The sequence below is a fragment of the Oryx dammah genome, unplaced genomic scaffold (assembly GCF_014754425.2).
Source record: "Oryx dammah isolate SB20612 unplaced genomic scaffold, SCBI_Odam_1.1 HiC_scaffold_19, whole genome shotgun sequence".
NCBI lineage: Eukaryota > Metazoa > Chordata > Mammalia > Artiodactyla > Bovidae > Oryx > Oryx dammah.
In genome coordinates this window covers 20,848,382-20,871,599 of record NW_024070203.1, presented here as the reverse complement: position 1 = coordinate 20,871,599, position 23,218 = coordinate 20,848,382, and the positions used below count along the sequence as shown (strand labels likewise).

The following is a 23,218-nucleotide window of genomic DNA, read 5'->3' as shown; positions in this document are numbered from 1 at the left end:
AGGCAGGAGGAGAAGGGGGTGACAGAGGGCGAGATGGCTGGACGGCATCACCGACTCGATGGACATGAGTTTGTGCAAACTCTGGGAGACAGTGGAGGACAGGGAAGCCTGGCGTGCTGCAGTCCTCGGGGTCCCAAAGAGTCAGACACAACTTAGGACTGAGCAACAACAGCAGGGAGTCTGCCGGCCGCCTGGGTCTGACTTCAGGGCGAGGGCGTCCCCTCTGCCAGATGCAGGTAGCAACAGAAGCTCCCATCACCAGCTCCTTAGCAGGGCCCGGAAGGGATCTCTTGCTCCCACTGTGCCTGCCTTTCCAACGGTGACACAAGTGGTCCAACCCCCGGTCCCACGCGGAGCCACTTCCCCGCCTGGCTCCTTTCTCTCGACCATCAGCAACCCTATCCACCACGCCACGCTGAACCCAGGTCCCACGCGGAGCCACTTCCCCGCCTGGCTCCTTCCTCTCGACCAGCAGCAACCCTATCCACCATGTCACGCTGAACCCAGGTTCTCCTTCCCAATCATCTCCCATTCCTAGGCTGGCTCTGCCTCCCCAGAGCTCCATGCCCACGCTTACTCAGGAGGCCCCCACGTGCAGGAAGCTGACTCCAGAGGCAGGAGGACCAGCCAGGCACCCCCGCCCCCCATCCTTGCTTTGCCAACTCAGCCTAGGGATGAAGGGCGTGTACTCTGGAGGGCCGAGGAGACCCCCAATCACAGGAGGCAGACAGGAGCCAGACCCATCCCACTCCCCACCAAGCCAAAGGCTGGAATCGCATGGTGACTTTGGGGAACAAAGACCTGGCACCTTAAGCTCTAGGTCAACTGAATAAAAATTCCTGGGAGTGGAGTCAAGGTTTCAGAATATTTTTAAAATGTCCCCATCAGGAGCTAAGAGCCATTGGATCACCCTAACTCTTTCAATCTGGCCAAGCAAAGATATGCTGACAGACCTTTGTCTTCATCTGCTGCTGTATTAAGAAGTTTATAACGTGTATGTTATATCTCTGGGTGTCCCTTCCCTTCCTCTCTGAGAAAGATTAATGATTTAGGATAAATCGGTGGATACATGTATATGTATGGCTAAGTCTCTTCACTGTCCACCTGAAACTATAACGGCATTGTTAATCAGCTATACACTAGTACAAAATAAATAGTTTAAAATAAAATAGAATAATCTGAAATACGATGAATATATGCAGATGTATAACTGAATCACTGTGTTTTACACCAGACACTAAGTCGCTCAGTCGTGTCTGACTCTCTGTGGCCGCATGGACTATAGCCTACCAGGCTCCTCTTGCCATGGGATTCTCCAGGCAAGAACACTGGAGTGGGTAGCCATTCCCTTCTCCAGGGGATCTTTCCAACCCAGGAATAGACCCCGGGTTTCCTGCAATACAGACAGAATCTTTACCATCTACGCCACCAGGGAAGCCCCAACACAGTATCATAAATCATCTATGCTTAGTTGCTCAATCATTTCTGGCTCTTTGAGACCCCATGGACTATAGCCTACCAGGCTCCTATGTCCATGGGATTTCCCAGGCAAGAATACTGGAGTGGGTTGCCACTTCCTTCTCCAGGGGATCTTGCCGAACCAGGGATCGAACCTGCGTCTCTAGCATCTCTTGCATTGGCAGGCGGATTCTTTAACACTGTGCCACCTGGGATGTCCTGCAAATCAACTATACTCCAACAAATTTTTTTATTCAGTTAAAAAAAAAAGAAAGAAAGAAAGAAAGAAAAAGATAATTCAGAATAGTAACCAAAAAAAGGAGATCTCTTTGTGGAGACCAAGAAGGCCTCTTCTGGGAGACTTTAAAACCAAGAACCTGCTCCCACCTTGGTTCGATCACACCGTGGCAGGATTCTGCCTCTCCTGTGTGGCCCTGACTGTCCAGTACATTCATTAAGCCTGGCCTCACTTTCATAGCCAGAACTGAAAGGCCGTGCCAGTCACACACCATGGAGGAGCAGGAAGTGTAGACACCCACAAACAAGGTAGCCTGATGTTCCCAAGAGGGGATGAGCCTTAGATTCAGCACTGGGCTCAAACCCGATCACCCCCCTCCTCCAGTTAAAATAGTCGCATAGCCTTGAACAAGGCAGTCAACCTCTCCATGCCTCAGTTTCTCCACCTAGAAAATGGAGCTAGCAGCACTGGTTATATAAAGATTAAATGCAAATAACATTTGCAAATAAAGATGATTAAGCCTGGTCACAGGACGTACTTCATCAATATTATTCCAACTACGATCTCTCTTTTTCTGCCCAACTTTCTAGTTCTCTCTGCTAACGGTTTCTTCTTGTCAAGAACCTCTCCCACTTCAGTCCTGTCTAGATCACAAACACCTATTAAAAAGTCAGCGTAAACGGGCTGCTGTGAGGCCGGGGACAGGGTGTCCAGAGTGGTGGGGGATGGGAGTTAGTATATGATGCTTGTGGGGCTTCAGTTTAGGCTCATAAAAAAGTCCTGGAGAGGATGGTGGTGATGGCTGTACCACAGTGTGAATGTACTTAATGTCAATACACTGGAAAATGGTTAAACATGGTAAACGTAAGTTATATACATGTTATCGTAATAAAAAAGAAAAAAGTTAAAACCTAAGGTCTCCCCACCCCCCTGTCTGTTTCCACCCTGCACGGCTTTCCTGCCCCTCTCCCGGGGCCCAAGGCTCCCTGCTCTTACCCCGTGGGGAAGGACGCAGCGCCGTCCTGCTGGCCGGGGGCGTCCACGTGGCAGACGGCAAAGTGCTGGGTGATCTCCTGCATGTCCTCAGAGTTGAAGAGAGGGTTGTAGCAGGTTTTGTCTGGATAAGAGGCAGGCGAGAGAGCAGAGGAAGAAGTTAGGAGAAAATGAAGTCTGTGTCCGTTCTGTTTCACGGGTACGCGGCAGACAGAAGGAACTTTCAAGAATGGTCACCTTTTCTTTCCCACTGTCCTCTGCAGATAAAAGGCTAGAAGCCCGCACACCACAGTGTAGAGAAGCCCCGCTCTCTGCAACTAGAGAAAGCCTGCACAGAGCAACGAAGACCCAGCAGAGCCAATAAATAAAATTTTGAAAAAAAGGACCTAGCTTGGGATCTGGTACAGATGGTTATGGCTATGCAGAAGACATGTCGGAAAAGAAGAGATTGATAAAAGAGGAATGAGAGTGAAGGAGGAAAACAGTTTTCAGTGACTGACATCATTCCTAGCCTCAAGGTATTAAGAAGCTATAGCGGAAAAAAATGCCAGTCAGGCAGTCTGCGGATCAAGAATTGAGCAAACACCCAGGTTGCAACACACACTAGACTAGGAAGGCCTATACGTTCCTCCATCTCTGCTTTCTGTAACTATAATATTAAGCTGATCTTATTCCGGGCCCCCTCCATCAGTAAAAAGCCCACCTTTGGTAACACTTCCTGGTAATCATAAGAGTCCACCGTCTAAATATTCATAGCAGCAGCATGCAGAATAGTCAAAAGGTGGGAGGAGGGCAAATGCCCCACAGCTCAGAACAGATAAGTAATCCATGATGGGTCCACACCTCGTGGTCTCATTCAAAGAACAGTACTAATACATGGTACAATGTGGACAAATTACAAAAAAAAAAAAAAAAAAAGCCAGACAGGAAGACCACATTTTGTGTGATTCCACTGATGAAAAAATGTCCAAAATAGGCAGATCTTAGAGATAGAAGGTAGACTAGTGGTGGCCAGGGGCTGGAGGGTATGGGAGATTGGGAGGGTGACAGATAAAAGGACAGGCTTCCCTGGGGGCTCAGACAGTAAAGAACTTGCTTGCAATGCAGGAGTCCCAGGTTCAATCCCTGAGTCAGGAAGATCCCCTGGAGAAGAGAATAGCTACCCACTCCAGTATTCTCACTTGAAGAATTCCATGGACAGAGGGTATAGTCTAGGAGGTCGCAACACTTTCACTTCACTTTTCAAAACTGCTCTAAAACGGATTGTGTTGGTGGTTACACAATCTTGTGAAAATACTAAAATCTACAGCTTGCTTTCGTTAAAAGCAGTCCCTGTCACACAGACTGACAGCAGAGGGTTCCTGAGTTCCCAGCCTCTCCAGGCCCCTGGGCAGCACACTTCAGGCTTGTCCAGTCTGTAGCAAGAATTCTTCCCAGAACATCTCCAGGAAGTCCCCTGCATGCTAAGTTGCTTCAGTCGTGTCCAGCTCTTTGCGACCCCATGGACAATAGTCCATCAGGCTCCTCTGTTCATGGGATTCTCCAGGCAAGAATACTTTCTGCTCCAGGGAATCTTCCCAACCCACGGATGGAACCTGCATCTTATTAGGTCTCCTACATTGGCAGGTGGGTTCTTTGTCATTAGCACTACCCGTAGGGAGAGTTCTTCCCAGAACAGCTCCAGGAAGTCCCAGCAAAAGAGAAAGAGCTGGACGCCCCCGCATCCACCCTTCCTAGCTGAACGTGTCCCCCAGCCCTGGCGGGAACTGGCCCACCCAGAACTCCTTGGAACTTACGGTTCATCCCAATGTCGTGGTAGGTCAGGATGACAGGCCGGTTCCCCTTGGGGGTCCCACACAGCGTGACGTGAATGGAGCCATGCAAAGTCTCGATGTCCTGCTCCTGGGGAGAGAACAGACAGACCGGCCTGTCACGTGGGACCCGAAGCCACGGTGTGGCTGTAATTACTGCCTACAGACACCCAGTGCATGCCATTGCGGTTTGCAGAAGCTTCTCATTTGGTCCTGGGCTTTGAGTGGCAGAGCTCTCTCATCACAGAAGTTACTTGCAGAAGCAGAGATGGACGGGGGGTGATCACAGAAACCCTCCCCTCCCGTCCCTTGCGGTCAGTGGTCGCCAATCTGAAGACCTTAACTCAAAAATAAAGAAATACATCCAAATTCTCAGGTTCCACCTTGAGAGCGGAAAAGCTCATTATCTGTGCTTTTGACAAAAACTCTCTCCCTTCTCCATCCATCCCTGGCTGAGTGATGCAAGGTCTCACAAGGCTTCCTCTTTGAAGATGCCTGAAGCATCTCCTGGGCTTTACCCTGCTTCTATGAAATGGAAATAATAATAGAGCCTCCTGGGGAGGGTGAGTGCTTTACAGGGGATGATACTGGGTATATCAGGCTCCCTCCTAATGCCCAGGCCCGCCCTCAGCACAGGGGCCCCAGCTTTATGCCCCCCCCCCAAAATGAGTCCCTCATTTCCCCAGCCCTCTCTTCCTCTAAGTGCTTGCATTACAAGAGCTGGAAAAATCCACAGAGGATGCAGTATGGTCCGGCCCCCAGTGGGGGCCACAGGTCATCTGCCGGGCCCAGCCCTGGCTCTAAAGCTGCCGTGGGAACAATGGTTCATTGTGGGGGCCGCATTCTCCATTGTCTCTTCAGCTGACCCACACGGTGCCCTCTAAAAATAGGCCACGCTGGGCAGTGTCCCCACTGGCTTGGGGCATCAGGGTTCAAACCCAAGCTCGGCCTTTTCCCAAGCCCTCTGAGACCCTGGAGATCCATCTATAAGACAGGAGGGAGCAGCCCACCCTGGGTTCCTCAGCAGAGGAGATAACCTTGGACAGGGAAACAGCGCCAGGTGAGAAGGGGCTGTCCCGGACAGGACTCAGGGCAGAGGAGTTAATGTCCTCTTCCTTGTCACACCTGCTCCAGTGGCACAAATCTGCTTCTTAGCCACCTCCCCAAATGGCCTGCAGATTTCCAGGGAGAAAGGGTGACTCTGCCCTGCACAGCGTCTGGCCTGGAGGAGGTGCTTAGAGATTTACGCAAAGGAGGTCAACCCAGTCAATTCTAAAGGAAATCAACCCTGAGTATTCATTGGAAGGACTGATGCTGAATCTGAAGCTCCAATGCTTTGACCACCTGACGCAAACAGTTGACTCACTGGAAAAGACCCTGATGCTGGGAAAGATTGATGCTTGGAAAGGGCAGGAGGAGAAGAGGGCGACAGAGGATAAGATGGTTAGATGGAATCACCGACTCAACGGACATGAGTTTGAGCAAACTCCAGGAGACAGTGAAGGACAGGGAAGCCTGAAGTGCTGCAGTCGATGGGGTCCCAAAGAGCTGGGGATGACTGAGAGACTAAACTGAACTGAACCGTAGCCAAGGGTGGTCAGAAGATTCAGTTCTGGCTAACGAGATGTCAGCAGAAGTTTCTGGGGCTTGGAGGAGAAATTTTTTTTAAAGAGTCAGACTTGGCCTTTTGAAGTTTTCCTTTCACCCATCTACCTGCCTACTACTTGGAACATGGATGTGATGCTTGGGGATTCAGCAGCCATCTTATGAGCTTAAGGACAAAAGCACCATGCTCAGGATGAAAGAGCAGGAAGCTGGAAGAAGTCTGAAACGGGTGACATTTATAGTCTGCTGTACTAGTCCTCTGGGTCAGCACAAATATCAAACATTACCCTCTTTAGGGCACTGTGGGTTGGATGATATTAATGCCAAAGCTACACTCACCCTGTGACCCTGGCCAAGTTACCAAACTTCTCTGAGAATTCCTTCTCTCGGCCGTAAACTGAAGTCAATAACAAACCCATCTGCTTATGGAGATGCTCCTGAGACTAAAAGCGTGGTAGGCACTGCACATTGCAATGTCTCCCTGCAGGCTGGCTGTTCCAGTTGCCTCCCCAGAGACAATTACTGTCAAGCTACAAAGACCAGCTCCCAGGGTTTAAATCAACTGGCTGGATGATCTAGGAGAGCTCTGAGATCTGCTGCCGCCACCTCCCTCCATAATCCGCCTGCTCAGCAGGCCCTGGGGAGACACTGAGCGCGCTGGACTCAAAGAGGATGACACATTTACCCAGGCTCTAAGTCAGCTGGCGCGCTAGGCTGCCCCTCCCCTCAGTCTAGCAAGCCTCGGTCAAGGCACGGCCTGCGGATGGAGGGCACCCTTGGGAACAACAGGCAAAGAAAGCTGGTTTGGGGTTCATAAGATGCAGCATTAAGTCAAGGCTTGTTGAGGCAAGAAAGCCAGATCATGAGAACAGAGGCTCAGGAGAAAATGCCAAGGGCTGGCCCCACCACCATCTTTTTGTGAACTAAGGTACCCTCCCCTTATCTTCCCGGTCCCCTGCCTGGGCGCACAGTGGGGACGGGTAGGCCTGGCTGAGCCACTGATCTCGCCCTGCTCACTGGGTAAGGAGCATGTGAATTACGAAGACTGACAGGGAAGGGATGCATTGCGGAAGGAACGCAATCGTATTTGCACAGAAGCACACCATCCGCTTCTGGGAAAGCTCTAAAAAGCCAGGTCTGGACCCTGTGCTCCTAGGACAGCCATTTCACAGAGGACAAAAGCCAGTCCCGGGGGCTGAAGCCTAGCACCCAAAGGTACACAGCTGCAGGTCACTGAGTGAAGATTCTGAACAGACCCCTGGGCTTCTAAGTCTTGATCTCTGGCCCACTGGGACATCTAGAAGAGAAGGCAATCTCACAGAGGTCATGCCCCCTCCATTTCTCAGCTTTCTTCAATGTTGTCATCACATCGAGAAGCAGTCAAGAAGTTACAGTCAGGAAATGATCTGCAGTGGGTGAAAGGGCGACGGCCTGGGAATTCAGCTGGAGTCTCCAAGGAGGACAGCCTCTCTTGGATTACAGAAAGAGGAAGAGGGGAAGGAGGGCCATCCATGGAGCACAGGGAGGGACTTCCCTGATGGCCCAGTGGATGAGAATCTGCCTGCCAAAGCAAGGGACGAGCGTTTGACCCCTAGTCCCAGAGGATCTCACGTGCCAGGGGGCAGAGAAGCCCGTGTACCAAAACTATAGAAACCTACAAGGAAGAGCCCCTGCCTGCCTCAACTGGAGAGAGCCTGCGTGCAGCAATGAAGACCTAGCATAACCAAAAACGTAGGATCAGTTCAGTTCAGCTGCTCAGTCATGTCTGACTCTTTGCGATCCCATGGACTGTAGCACGCCAGGCTTCCCTGTCCATCACCAACTCCTGGAATGTGCTCAAACTCGTCCATCGAGTTGGTAATGCCATCCAGCCAAATGATACATAAAACAAAATAGATTCTAATGCATCTCTTTTCAAAAACATAGTCAAACAGAATCCTTGGAGTTGGTTCTTGGACATGAGTGTGCCTTCTCTCCAGATTGCTGGACTCCTGAATGAAGTAACCTTTCCTTTTCAACCAACCCTTGTCTCTCAAGGATTGGCTTTTGAATGGCAAGCAGCCGAACCCAGGGTGCCGAACCTGTGTTCAGTTAACAGCATCACAGCAGATTTTTTTAAATTGATTTACTGCTCTGTTGCTCTCCTATTCTCCCCAATATTCAGAAGTTAGAAACATAAATTAATAAAAAAAATAGCTATGTAGTCACTAAAAGAAAAAAAAGATCCTAATGCATCTTTAAAAAAAAATAGGAGGCGTGCATGCTGAGTCTGAAGTAGTGACAGAGTGCGACAGTCATGACACCTTGGGGACAGTGCTTCTGTCCCCATTGTTAGAGATGAGAAGACGGAGCCCCTAGGAGGTCAGGCGACGGGCTGAAGACACAGGGCTAGCAGAGGCAGAGCTGACCCGCACCCGCTGTGTCCAGGACACCTATTTATTCCTTAGGACCAGGAGATGGGTGTATACACGAGGTCAGTCTGATGGCCTGGGCTGGACAGACCTGGCGAGCCGATCGGAGCCCCACCATGGGGCTGCTGGCAGGCGAGGCGTTCCCCACCCCTCTACCAGGACAGTGTTCCCAGGAAACCCGGGAGGAGGACAGAGAGGTTAAGCCTCACTTGGCGCTGACCCAGATGCATGCCACCGCCATCTGTCACGCTCAGTCTCAGCGGCCTCCTCAGAAGTGAGGCTGGGGGCAGGTGGGGACGGGAAATGGTGGGTTGAGGATTTCCAAGCCTCTGAGTTCTGCCCACCTTCAGTCAGGGGGCAGGAAAACAAGAAGCAATTGTGTGCAAAAAAAGACATTAGTAAAAGGTCACTGTTTCCATTTTCCCTGTGAGTTGATCTGCTTCCAAGAGATGGGGGTGCGGAAATCAACGTCCCTACAGGCGGGAATCAGACACCCCCCACCCCTCCACAGGCCCAGCTCCAACAGACCAGGAGCTCCAGAGCAGGAGCGAGACCCCAGGAGACCCTCCAGCCCCCACCCGTCCTGCCCAGGCTCCTCCATCCCCTCCACCCCCAGGCCCTGCGGGTAACATCAGCTCATTGCCCGGAGATCCCCGGTGAGCACACAAACACAGATTCCCATGGAAACCACATCAAATCAAACCATCTAAATAACTAAAGATCCAGGTGGAAAGAATTAGAAAGAGCAAATCCACCAAGAGGGGCCAAAGGAAGTGACCCAGCCCCGGGGGGGGGGGGGGGGGGGAGCTACGAGCAGTGAGCTGAGATCTGCCACCCCCACCAGCTTGAGGGACTGAGTCAGGCTTTGCCATCTAGCTTATCATTGTGTGACCCTAGGCAAATCCCTTATACCCTCTCTGACCTTGTCCCTTCAATGAGGATGCCAACAATATCTCTTGTAAAGGATTGTTTTGAGGATTAAGTGAGATGATGCACGAAAAGAGGAGGGCACAATGTGTGACATATAGCTAGTGCTCAAGACATCAGCTCTTACAGCGCCCAAATAGACAGAGGGACCACCTTTAAGACTATCGCGGTAGTACCCTCTGACCAGTTTCTTAACATCTCCAACACTGGTCTCTTACCTGCAAAGGAAAGGTCACTTCCCACCTTAGCAAGAAAGCCCTGAGACAATGGGCGGACACACCAATACCCCGCCTCAGGGGCTTTCCACAAAGCCTCCCTACCTGCAGCAGAAGGGGCAGGGCTGGATCATTAAGCATCTGCCAGCTCTGATAGTCCCGGATTCTAGAATTCTAGCCAAAGAAAATAAACCAGAACTCAAAATACTTTCACTTTCCCCACTCATCAAATTTGCAAACACTACTGCTTAGGCTGATGCCAGAACATTCTCTGCAGAGCCAGATCAAACCACTTCCTTCCTGCAGCCCCAGCACCCCAGGCCAGCAGCCCACCCAGCTCCATGCTCTGAGGGCATCAAAGCCCCTCCAAGTGAAGGACAGAGCAGGATCTCAAGAACTGCTGGCAGAACATCACATGCCTGGCCGGGCACCCATCGACCTGCCCTAAAACAGCACCCTGGACAGAACAAACTGCCCATTTAAGGTGACATCAGCCAGGATGAGATAAGGCCCAGATGCCATCTGCTCTGGAGACTAAGCTGTCTCCTGAGACAGCAGCCATGAGGCTATTTCTCACTGAGGACCTCTGGGCTAACTGTATGTATTTTGATTCGTGCACACACACACACACAAAGTTCTTGACCACTTTGGGACAGGAAACGAGCCTGCCCCCATTAAGCTAAAATGCTGAAGCATCAAATATTCCTTGAAAAATAACACTGGCTGCTTTGGGACACTCACAGTGAAGAACAGCAGCCTCCTTTAACTCAGCCCCTAAGAACTGCCCAGAAGGGACTGCATTCCATGAGCCTTAAGGACCAACTAAATGAACACGTAAAAGTGGACTGCCGTTAAGGCACATCGATGCTCCAGTTGTTACACCAGGACCCAGTCCAGGGTTTAAACATAAACCCACAGGAGCACTGTTTGGATTAGCTACCTGGCCAGATCTTTTCTGATAAAAAATTGCAAAGGTGTACTGAAACCTAGTCCATAAAACGTAGATTGGCCATTCTGGGGGTTAGTCCTGCAGTACATGTCCTGGTTGACAGAGTCAATCTGGGGCAGAGTTGGGTTCAATGGGGTCCCTTCACAGCTCTTGGCCATGGGAAAGCCTCGGTTTCCTCATCTGTCAGGCAGGCAAGAGGGTGCAAGTCCCAAAAGATTCCAACAAAAGAGCCTGGGAAGGCCTGGGCCTGGCCTGGCTCATCAGAGAAGCTGAAGCCCACCGCAGGCAGGAGCCCCTGTATGAATCTGAGGTCAGGGTGTACAGGCGAGTCCCTGGGCTGGGACGCCCATCAGCTACCCTTGAGCAAGATGCTGTCAGTCTCTGCTCCTGCCACTGTGAGCCGTAACCCGTCAGGACCCAGAGAACATCAGCCTTTACAGTACGATGCACCCTTCAGAAGTGACTCACACCCACAGTTTTAGAGACTGCTGGAAATCTGCGGGAAACCTTCATAAACATTGTGAGTCAACTGGATGCAAGAGCCAAATCCAAATGAATATAGTTTTATCCAAAGATCTTTTCGGAAGCAACCTTGACAAAGCGTCACTTGGTACTCGGATTTAGCTCAGATATTGTGGGTACCCCACTCCACCCCACCTCGGCTTCTAAGGACTCAGGAGGAGTGGCTGCAGTCTCAGTTTTATCCCCAATCCCCCTACCCTGTGACCTCAGGCAAGTGACTGAATCTCTGTGCACTCAGGCTGTCCATCTGTCAGAAGCAGACAGGGTTCGTTGTGAGCAGCAGGAACGCCAAATGGGAAGCTCACTCAGAACGGTGCTGAGCAATATATTCCTTTAGAACTGACTTCCCCGGGAAATGGGGTCCCTGCCTGTCACACTCGCCCCTGTATCCCCAGTGCCAAAGATGATGCCAGGCACAAAGCAGGCGTTTGTGAAAGGGACAAAGGCAAGCACAGTTGGAAAAATGCCTCCAGCTCCCAGGAGAGCTCTGGGATCCAGTGGGAGGGCTTGGCCCAAGCTGGTGACCCTCATCCTGCCTCCCCGCCCCCTTGCCCAGGCTTTCGTCCTCTGCGGTCTTCAGGTCCTCACTCTGCTGATGTCCAGAGGATGTAGAACCACCCCCCCGCCCCGCCCTAGCCACCCTCAGGTCCACTGGTGCAGATGGGTAGGTGCAGACGGGTGGGCACCCACCCTTGTTCTCCGCTCTGCCTCCCACCTGTGCCAGGGACGGGAGCAAGTGGCAGAGCTCCGCAAATGGTCACGAGTGACACAAAAGTGACGAATTATCTTCACAGGGAACAGGTAAACTATGTCTTCGAGGTTCCTCCATGACCAAAATTTTAGAAATCTATGGCCTGCAAAGAGGTCAAACCAGTCCCTCCTAAAGGAAATCAACCCTAAATATTCATTGGAAAGACTGATGCTGAAGCTGAAGCTCCAATATTTTGACCATCTGATGCAAAGAGCCAACTCCCTGCAAAAGACCCTGATGCTGAGAAAAGACTGAAGGCAGGAGGGGAAGGTGTCGACAGAGGATGAGACGGTTGGATGGCATCATTGACTCAATGGACCTGAGTTTGAGCAAACTCCAGGAGATAGTGAAGGACAGGGAAGCCTGGTGTGCTGCAGTCCATGGGGTTGCAATGAGTCAGACACCACTTAACGAATGAACAACAAAAACAATAACCAGAGGACCCAATAATTTCACTTTTGGGTACGTACGCAAAAGGACTGAAAGCAGAGTCATGAACGGATGCTGGACACCCGTGTTCACAGCAGCGCTAATCACGACACCCAAAGGATGGAGGAAGCAAGCCAAATGTCCACTGGTGGATAAAAGGATAAGCAAGATGCAGCCTGGACATAAAACAGAGCAGTAGGACTCAGGCTTAAAAAGGGATGGTGTGCTGACACTGGCTACAGAATGGACGAAACGTGAGGACGTTACATTAAGTGAAACAAGCTAATCACAAAGGACAAACCCTGCATGATGCCACTTACATGAGGTACTGAGAGTAGCTGAGCTCCTAGAAAAAGGAAGCAGAATGCTGGCTGTCAGAGGATGCAGGGAGGGGGATGGGGAATTAGTATTTCACGGGACAGAGTTACAGTTTTGCAAGATGGAAAGAGTTCTGGGGACTTCCCTGGTGGTTCAGGGGCTAAGACTCCACACTCCATGCTCCCAATACAGGGGGCCTGAGTTTGATACTTGATTCAGGGAACTAGACCCCATGTTACAACTAGGAGTTTGCGTGCTGCAACTAAGACCCAGCATAGCCAAAGTCCTTGGGATTTTCCAGGCAAGAATACTGGGTGGGTTGCCATTTCCTTCTCCAGGGGATCTTCCCTACCCAGGGATCGAACCAACGTCTGCTGCATCTTAAACAAATAAATATTTAAGAAAATAAAGATGGAAAGAGTTCTGGGGGTTGCCAAGGGGTAGGAGGTGGGGAGAGGGATGGATTGGGAGTTTGGGGTGAGTAGATGTATACGATTGTGTATATAATGGATAAACAGCAAGGTCTTACCGTAAACTGTATAGGGAACTATATTCAATATCTTGAGCTAAAGCATAATGGAGCAGGAAAGAAAGTGAAAGTCACTAAGTCGCGTCTGACTCTTTGTGACCCCAAGGACTATACAGTCCATGGAATTCTCCAGGCCAGAATACTGGAGTGGGTAGCCTTTCCCTTCTCCAGGGGATCTTCCCAATCCAGGGATCAAACCCAGGTCTCCTGCGTTGCAGGCAGATTCTGTACCAGCTAAGTCACCAGGGAAGCCCAAGAATATTGGAGTGGGTTGCCATTTTCCTCCTCCAGGGGATCATCCCGACCGCACTTCTCCTGTATTATAGGAGTCTTTGCAGCTAAGCCATTGGAGAACCCCTAAGTTACATATGTATTTCAACACAAAAAAACAGTTGGAAAAACCAAGTGTGTTATTGGGCCAGCACTGACTGGGAAACATCACACCAGGTTCCCTCTACACAAGCTGGAGTCTTGGTCCCCATGTGGCAGATGGGGAAACTGAGGCCTGAGGGAGGTGATGCATCTTGCTCTGGGCCAGGCAACCAGGAAAGGGCAAACCTAGCTCTCGAATACGCCGAGTCTGGGTGACTCTGTGGCCTTGACCCTGGGGGAGACAGACATCACAAGGCTGTTGCAGGAAGACAAAACCACAGACCTGATGGCTGCTTCCTGCGGAAGGCGGGGACAGGGACAAGAGCTGACATTTCAGTGACAGAGAAAGTAGATTCATCTCCCTGCCCAGGGCCCCGCCCAGCCCAGCCCAGCCCCGCCCAGCCCAGCCCAGCCCCGCCCAGCCCCGAATGATCAGCCAGATCCTGGGACTGCCGCCCCAGCCCCACGGCCCTAGGAGCCCACCAGACAGCCAGGGCCATGGCTGCCGTAGCTGTTGCGTCTTTCCAGGCCTTCCACCCTGGGACCCTATTTTAATGATGGTGGGAAATGGCCAGACAAGGATCCGATGTCATCCCTGTTAGCTCCCCCACTGCACAGCACTGCACAAGCGATTCCCCTCTCTTTGTCCTTCAGTTTCTCCAGCTGTAGAAGGAGGGTCTGGATGAGCTAAACCCGGGACGCCTGGAGACAGTCTATCCACCTCCCACTGTCCCCGGTGCCCCAATGTGCCCAGTGTCCCAACACAGAGACCAGTGGATGGAGGTCTGGCCTGGGGATGGGGCAGACAGAGACCTCAGCCTGTGGACCACACAGTAAGAGCACAAGCTCCGTCTCTGCTTAGACAGATTTGGGAGTGATGCCCAGTCCCACCCTCCAGCCTCAGTTTCCCCATCTGAGCGATGGGGATAATGGCACTTCTGCTTATGCTACTGTTGAGGTGTTAAGTGAGATACTGGCGGGGGAGCCCTTAGTAGAGGGCCTGGCTCACAGGAAGCATCGCTAAGCCAGCGGCATCAGGTGATGTAGAACTGGAGGCTCTCAAAGCTGGGAGAGAGAAGGCCCGGGGTCTGGTGCCACCTTTCTCTCACTGCAGAGGACCTTAGGCAAGTGACCAGCCCCGATTCTCCTCTTAAACCAGTGCTATAAAGAGCACGACCGGAGGCCATGTTCCATGAGACCACGCGCTCCTTGAGAACCAAGGTCTGTGTACTGGGTGCTGAAGCAGCCACTGAAGTGAGGGGTTCAGACCCCCCACCCTCTGATGGCCTAGAAGGGCAGGGAGCTGATAGTCTGCATCACAGTGGGACAAAAGAACCAGACACAGTGGGTGATGGTGGGGGTGGGTGACTAGCCTTTGTCCCAGGGCCTGAGTTACTCACAGCCTCCACTCCTGGCTCAAGTCTCAGACTCTAGGGAGCAGCCCCACTCATCCCATGGCCTTCTCTCTGTTCCTCTGCTCAAAAGGTGGGCTGAGCCCACCAGGTGGCCCAGCTTCCAGCTCTAGAGGGGCTGCAGATTCAGCCAAGACCACCCCGCTGAAGTTCCCACCTGCAATGACCCCAGAGGAGAAAGTGTGCCTGGAAGTCTATCACATTTCCTCCTATTCTCCAGGTACCTGTGCTGGAGGGAGCTGGTGGCTCAGGAGGTCCCCAGACCCCAGAGTCTAATGGTCACCTCCACACATCCATCCATGCCTGTAACCTGCATTCTTGCAGAGAGCATGGCCTCTGCTTCCTGAGCAGTAAACACAGCCCTGAACAGCACTTGAGTCTGAGTTACATCCAGGAGGCAGGGGAACATGAAATCCAGGGCCCCCCCCCTGGCTGTGTGACTTGGAGGCACTGCTCATCTGTAATAAGACGATAGCAGAAACCCCCTGCTCCCATCAGGGCTCTTATGAAGAGTAAGTGAACGTATTTGATTAAATAAGGGCAGGGTGCTGAGAACAGCGCTTGGCACACAGTTAGGACTCAAAAGCATCCATTCTTACAGTGTGTTACAGATGGCGGGTAACAGGCTCAGAAGTTCTGAGTAATTTGCTCAAGGGCACATACCTTGAAAAGGTCAGCTAGAATTAAACCCGGCTGACCTGACTCAGAAAGGGTGGGGGGAAAGATGCTTTTGTTCAGGATGCCACAATGTCTCAGCTGCAACCTGACCTGGCAAGTCTCACTGTCTGGGTAGCTTAGTTTCTTCATTCATAAAATGGGGAGAAGCCAGCCCTGGTCTGGGCACATCCACTGCAGAGGTACCGAGAGGCTGGGACAGCAGCGATGCTGTAAACCGGGCTGATGAGTCAGGGAGGTGCTCCTGAAGGATGCGAGTGTATCTCCAGACTCAGCTGCTTTTAACCACAAGCTTCTAGGGTGGAAACGACCTGTCCCGGCCCAAGCTGTCCCTGTGGCCTGCTCCAAACACCTATTGACAGCGAGAGAGGCTCGAGGGCCCCAGGCTGGAAGGACCTCCCTCGGGCAGGGAGCTTCCCTGCCAGCTCACGGAGCCACCTTCAAGCCAAGCCGGTGCCCCTCTGAAGTAAATGGCACATGGTGGCTGCTAACCGTTGCTCAGGCCTCCTGCTCACAGCCCTGACACAGACGCTACCCGGAGGCTGTGAAAGCAGGTTTCATGGTCAAATTGCAAAGAGCACAGTGCTGGCTGTGCAACCACGGGCCAGGCACACCTAACCTCTGAGTCTCAGCTTCCTAAACTTTAAGAATGAAGACAGTGACCTCGGCTGCCTAATGCTATTGGGGTTCAGTGGGGTGTGCCTGCGGAGATCTGGGGCCACACGTCTGCCTGGGTGTCCAGAGCCTGGTGCACGATGATAGTGCAATCGGTGTGTTCTGAACAGACAATATAACACAGTGGGATATGTTGGCCTCAGAGGACAAATGGCTAAACAGAAACCAACACCTCCGGTACCCCAGGGGTCCTGAGGCCCAAGGTCAGGGTGGGCTGCAGGAACAGCCAGGATGACCTGTAAACACACTGAGGCCCACACACCTCGCCTGTGCTCTTTGCATTCGCCTCCCTGACTTCACACCAGCCAGTGTCTCCAACGCCACTCCCTCTTCCCCTTCCTTCCAAAGACAACGCCAAGATTCACAGCCTCTGGTGGACGGCAGGCCAGTCATTGAAATACGAGATTCAGGAGGACCAGCAAGCTCTTTGTGGGGAAGAAGGAGGTGAACGGTATGACAGAGTCACAGGACTCAGGATGGGCAAGAAGCCGGGGTACCCGTGTGATGTGCAAGCAGAGGGCCAGGTGAGCGTGCCAGCCTGTGCCCGGCCTGTATGAGGCCCTGTCTTCTCCGGGAAGCCCACGTGACCTGGATGTGCTCAGGCTTCCGGCCCTGCCCCCAGGGCCCGGTATAATGTGGGGGCCCACGCAGCTTTGGAATAAGGAGTCCAAGACTCACAGTCCCTGAGGTTCTGACCCACCCCTCAGCCAAGAGAGGTCAACCCTCTCTCCTGAAAGCTTTGTTCCTGGACAAACCTCCATAGGCACCACCCCCACCTTGCTCCCATGCCAACCCGGAGCAAAGAGGGAGCCGGAAGATCACAGAGAAGCTGGTTTCACTTTCCCAAGTGGAGCCAAGAACATCACGCTCCCCCATCCCCTGGCATCACAGGGTCCAAGCCCACCCAACGTCTTGCCATTTCCTCTGCACATGCCTCCCAGCTCTGCCCATCTCTGCAGGGTCAAAGGGGCTGCTGGATCTCTGTCCGGCTTTCACAGAGGCTAACTGGCTCTTGCTTCCTTGGTCAGAACTCAAACCCACTTCTCTCTGGGGAGAAGGAGCTGAGTGCAGGAAATCGGCTTCCATCTCTCCCCTTTGCCCTAACGGCTGAACACGGATCTAACCCATGGAAGAAAGGGGAAAGGAGAAAACAGAAGAGGCGAGGGGGAAGGGAAGCCACATCTTCTACTTGCCTGAACATCAAACTCCTGCAGGAGGCCGGTGATGGTCTGTGGAGAGACAAGAGAGTTGGTCAGTTTCATCACTTTCCCAGGGCAGAAAAGTAATGTCCGAACACACAGACCTCCCCATGCCCTGAGTCTATCATCTCGACCCTAGGTCCTCTGTGGAGCCTCTTTCTTTCCAGAGAGACTGTTTATCTCAAAGAATAGCAGTCCAGCTAAAAAGCAGACACAGTAGATGGATTCCTCTTTGACTAGCGCCTTGGTGAAAAAGATCTGAAGGTCTAAGCTAACCACAACTGCCTATAAACTGGTCTCGGTCTCCACCCATGTGCTACACTTTTAAAGCTTGAACTTGATCGTGTCACTGTCCTTACATTTCTTCCATGGCAGCCCACCATCTGGATTAAAATCTATCTCTCATGAGAGGAGAGCAGAGCATTCCCCACCATCCAACAATCCTGACTGTCCAGCTCAAATTCCACCTTTCACCAGAGTTAGTGGCAGGCCTGGCCCAGGAAGATGGGAAAAGGGCTCTCATCCCCCAGATAGCAATGAAAGTACAGGTCAAAGTTGGGGCTGGAACCACCCTCAGCCAACACTGGCACCCTTTCCTCCCAGCTCAGGATGGAGTTCAAAAGCTGAGCCCAGCTGGATCCACCACCACCCACCATGAAGGAAGACAGCTCAGCAGAGCAGAAGGAAAAAGAGGTGCTGGAAAGGGGAAGGGGATCTATTGGAACAGCCAGGGGTTGGGAGTTAAAATTGTAACACCCAACTGCTGACGGAGATTAAAGTAAGGGGCGGGATAGGGAGTGGGCATGAGACTCAGGAAGGAGAGGATATATGTATGATTACGGCTGATTTGCGTTGTTGTATGGCAAAAACCAACACAACATTGTAAAGCAATTTTCTTCCAATTAAAAAAAATATATATATATATATATATAAATAGCTTCAAATCTCCTGGGGCCAGGGTTAAGAACAGAAGGGAGTGTGATAAATTCAAGTGGAAGCAAATGGCGGCCAACATACTTGTGTGTGTGTGTGTGTGTGTGCGCATGTGTATTGACAGGAGAGAGTAGAAAAGCTGCTTCGTACAACCCTAACCTTCACAATGTTAACACGAGTGCAGAGGTCATTCAGATTGAGGATGGACATCAGGAAGAACTTCCCAACAGCAAACCTAATTAAAAACACTTGGCTGAGTCAGTCTAAGGAAATGAAGGGCTTACTTCCATTTAAACCTGGAAAGAAAAGGCCAGTATCTACTTAGAGACAGACTGACATGTAACTTGGAGTTAATAACTTCCTAGATATTTATTTCAGAAATAAAATTTTCCAAGGGTAGCACTAGGCTGCCTAAAAATGTATAAATGCCATGTGTAAACATGCATGTACCCTTGGACTCGGCGATGCCACTTGGGGAATTTATCTAAGACCTACACGTGTATGAAATGACGAACATGCAGAATCCAAAGAGTCTATGAATACCTGCAGCTCTGCTGGGAACAGTAACGTGGCCCCAGGGGTCCACATACAGGCCCCTGGTCAAACAAACGTGGTGGAGGACTGTGACGCTGGAAAGACAGAAGCAAGAGCCCTGTGGACTGGTGTTGGAAAGGTCTTCAACATAGGTGATTAAATAAACAAGGCAAATGTGGTATACTATTGCATGTGGTTTTTCAAAAGGGGAGGGATAAGAATATGTTAATATGGGACTTCCCTGGTGGCTCAGTGGTAAAGAATCCACCTGCCCATGCAGGTGACACAGGTTAGATCCCTGGTCCTGGAGGGCCCCACATGCCTCAGAGCTGCTAAGCCTATCACCCCAACTACTGAGCCCGTGGTTTAGAGCCCAGGAGCCACAGCTACTGAAACTGTGTGCCCGAGAGCCTCTGCTCTGCAATGAGACAAGCCACTGCAGTGAGAAGCCCGCACTGCAACCAGAGGAAAGTCCAAGTAGCAACAATGAACCAGCAGAGCCAAAAATAAATCAAATAAATAAACAAAATTATTTTTTAAAGATGCTAGTATGTATTTACATCACCTGGGAGTTTTCCTGTTTCTTTGTGTTTTTCTTTTTTTCCAAGACTGTGTCAAAGATGCAGACAGAAGAGGAAATGGATTTGAAGCATACATAGTGAAAAGTATTGGAGTTGGCCAACTATGGGCCTCTACCTTCCTCCACCTTCTTTTTGTAAATAAAGTTTTATTAGAACACAGTAAGCCCATTGGCTCCCATACTGCCTAGGGCAGCTTCCAGGCTGTAACTGTAAAGCTGAGTAGTTACAACAGAGACTATGGGTCCTCAAAGCCTAAGACACCTTCCAAGTCATCCTTTACAGAAGACGTCTGCAGACCCCTAGCGTGGGAATGATATCGAGGATTCTGCAGCTTCCGCTGGTCTGGCTTCTAATCCTATCCAAAGAACCTTGGGAAATTCTCTTCCCATCAAGATGAGTTTCCATTACTATATAATGGAAAATAGAAAGATGTGTCTCCCCTTCATTAAGGAAAGTCCATGACCTGCACACACTGCTGTATTTAAAATGGATAACTGACAAGGCCTGTATGATACATGCAACTCTGCTCCGTGTCATGTGGCAGCCTGGACTGGAGGGGAGTTTGGGGGAGAATGGATACATGGAAATGTCTGACTGAGTTCCTCCACTGTTGACCTGAAACTATCACAACACTGTTAATCAGCTATACCCTAATACAAAATAAAAAGCTAAAAAAAGAAAAGTCTGCGAAATAGTGGACCTAAGACAGAGCAGCCATGTGCAGTCATCAAGGAATTAAATGAATAAGTCCATTTACCAGTGGTAGCTGGCCTGAGTTTGGCTCCACGCCCCACACTTTGTAACCATGTGACCAACAGAGAAGGACAAATTAACCTCCCGGAAACTCAGCTTCCTCTTCTGTAAAATGGGAACAATCACAGAACCTAGTGTCTAATCAGCCACAGCCTTATCCTTCAATTTAGCAGGAAATAACCTATGAAGTATGATTAGTCCAGAAACCAGCATGCAGGGTGAGGCTCATGTATGTTAATTACTACTTTGGAAAGCATTTAGCTGACCTCAAAGTAACCCCACTTTTGAACCCACGCTTTACATTTTACAAAAGGTGTCTCAGCACAGGCAGCCACAAAACTCAGTGAGAACTGGGATGTGAACATGGTTGTAAAATACAGTGTCAACCATGCAAACGAAAAGGTTTTTCACATCCATCCACAGCCAGTCCAGGACAGATCATGCCAGGCTAGGCTATACGGCAGGGGAGTCTGCTTCCAACAAGGAGGTCTTGTTGACTTGAAAGGTTTGGCCAGAAAGGAGGGTGATAATTGTAGCAACACAAGAACACGAGCATAGCTGGCCCCCTTCCAGGTGGCCGAGGCTCTAACTGCTCCACGCGAGTCAGCCCGCTCCATCCTTACCCCGGTGCCATAACACTAGTCCTAGGGCCACTGGTTCTTAAAGTTGGGGACCTGGAGCATGAAGAGGTGGAAGGATTTGTCAGCGGTCACAGAGCCGCAGAGTGCGGCCGGCAGGACCTGAACCTAGGCAGTCTGGTCCCTTAGCCACTAAGCTGGGGCAGAGCCGCTGGGCAACGGGCTTCAGGGGCAGCTTTAGAACTGCAGGATGTCAGAGGTAGAGGTGCTTGGAGGAACTCTGGTCCAGTGCCCCTCTCGTTACAAATGAGATTAGCGAGGGCAGAAAGGCCAGAGGTGGGCGAGGCGCCTTAGCCCTTGCCAGCCAAGCTGGGGCCTGAACTAGAACCTCCTGGCCTTTTGTACTGGACAAGGTGGCCTGTGGAAACCACAAAGCAGTGGACATGTGCGTGTGTGTGCATGTGTGTGCACACGTGTGTGCATGGATGCGTGTTCCTACTGTGCACACATGTATGTCCATATGCGAGTGGGGATGGGAGGGGGCATATCCAGGGCTTCTCCACTCACCTCCCCTTTCTCCACCAAAGGCTTCACCTCGGCAAGGTCCACGTCCTGCAGCTCCCGAGACATGTCCTTGTTGTCACGTGCCTGCACAGAGACAGAGGCCAGGGGGTCAGCAATTCCGACTGAGAGGTGTTTCCAGACAGAAGCAAAACTGAGGCCAGGGAGGAAGCCTTCACTCCCCAGACCAGCAGTTTCTACCTCCTGCCCACCATCCCGGCCCCAGTCTTGCCCCTGGGGATGGAGGGAAGTCTGTTTCCTGGGACAGGAAACTGAGGCTTTTGGACAACTCATCAGTCAGTAAAGACTCCGCCTGCAATGTGAAAGACTCGAGTTCAATCCCTGGGTCAGGAAGATCCCCTGGAGGAGGAAATGGCAACCCACTCCAGTATTCTTGCCTGGAGAATCCCACGGACAGAGGTCACGAGGTCCATGCGGTCACGAGAGGTAGACACAACTTAGCCACTAAACCACCCTGGCACTCGAAACCAGGCCCTGACACCAGGCCAGACCCACCCACCACACCAAGGACAGATGTTTCTCTCTGCGCTTTAGAAGGAGACCCACGACGCTGCCACATCCCGAAATCAGACAGCCCCAGCTTGACAAGCGAAAGGGGACAGAAGGTCCCGGAGGCCGGCCACGGGGAGCCATGGCGCTAGCTCCCTTCTCCTTCATCCCCACACCAGTGGGATATCCCCAACAGAGGGGCGGCCACAGAGACAGCCCCATGTTCATCTCTGGGCAGGGTACTCTGCTCCCTGCTGGGGTGGGGTGGGGCAAGCAGGGAGGAGAAGGTACTATCTCAAGCCAAATGACAGGACTGAGCATTTGGGAAGACTTTGAAAGAAAAAAGATCTTCAAGGCACAAAGCACTTGATGAGCCAGAGTTGGGGCAGAAAAGCAGGGGTGGGGGGCAGGGGTGGGGGCAGAGATCGGAGTGGGCCAGAAGGGACCGCCCTGGGCTCTGATGCCAGGGCAGCTGCAGGAGAACCACAAGAGCAAGACGGAGCGGTGTTCCAGCAGTGGAAATGCCACCGTAACTGACCGCCCTGGGGACCGAGGCTTGGGGATGACAGGCCTTGAGCACACTCCCTCCTGGGGGGCTCAATCAGGGACCTGGAGGCATCAGTATTTCTTCTTAGGGGTGAAGAGTCAAGCGGAGAGACTGAAGCTTCCCCAGCCCTGTACTGGGGTGAACTGCAATGAACCCAGAAGGAGGGGTAGGTGCTGCGGGCAGAGCTGAAGAGATGGGAGTGAAGGAGTAAGTGATGGGAGACCAGGGACCCCCACCAGGTCAGAGACCCAGACCTTCTAAATCGGGAACTGGGTGAAAACCTGCTACTTTTTGGAGTGGGGACTGCGCCCCAAACTCTCCATGGCTCCACAGATGTAACAGCCAGACAGAGAGCACAGGTCTCTGAACTTCTCAATTTCAGCTCCTCTGAGGACCCAGGTCCGTGCACCTAGAGGAACCCTCTTTGTAAAACACCTCTCAGGGGTCAGCGGGTGACAGAGCAGGGCCGCCCTGCACGCCACCACCCTCACCCCTACGCCAGCACATGGTACTCCGTGGGCAGATCCCCTGGGACGCTCTGGTCTGGGCCCCCAGTAGATAACCAGCCCCACAAGAATGCCTTTATGCAGCCTCTGGAGTCTAGGCTCCAGAACATTCCGAAAACAAAGTCGGTTTTATATTTGCGAGCATTCCTGGGTGGCTGCCAGCTCGGAGGCAGGAGGCATGAAAAGCCAAGGTCTGCCGGCCTTGCTAACTCAGCGTGTTCACAGT

At 51.7% G+C, this 23,218-nt stretch overlaps 1 protein-coding gene across 1 annotated transcript in view; it reads right to left on the bottom strand.

Moving 5' to 3' along the window:
- Positions 1-23,218, bottom strand: part of NDRG1 (N-myc downstream regulated 1) — a 55,333-nt gene that overhangs the window by 21,395 nt on the left and 10,720 nt on the right. Inside the window, exons 2-5 of the mRNA XM_040262087.1 lie at positions 21,436-21,516; positions 17,484-17,519; positions 4,486-4,591; positions 2,693-2,813 (exon numbers count right to left, since the gene is read on the bottom strand). Of these exons, the coding sequence (XP_040118021.1) occupies positions 2,693-2,813; positions 4,486-4,591; positions 17,484-17,519; positions 21,436-21,498 (326 nt within the window). The 5' untranslated portion in view covers positions 21,499-21,516. The remainder of the gene's footprint in view (positions 1-2,692; positions 2,814-4,485; positions 4,592-17,483; positions 17,520-21,435; positions 21,517-23,218) is intronic.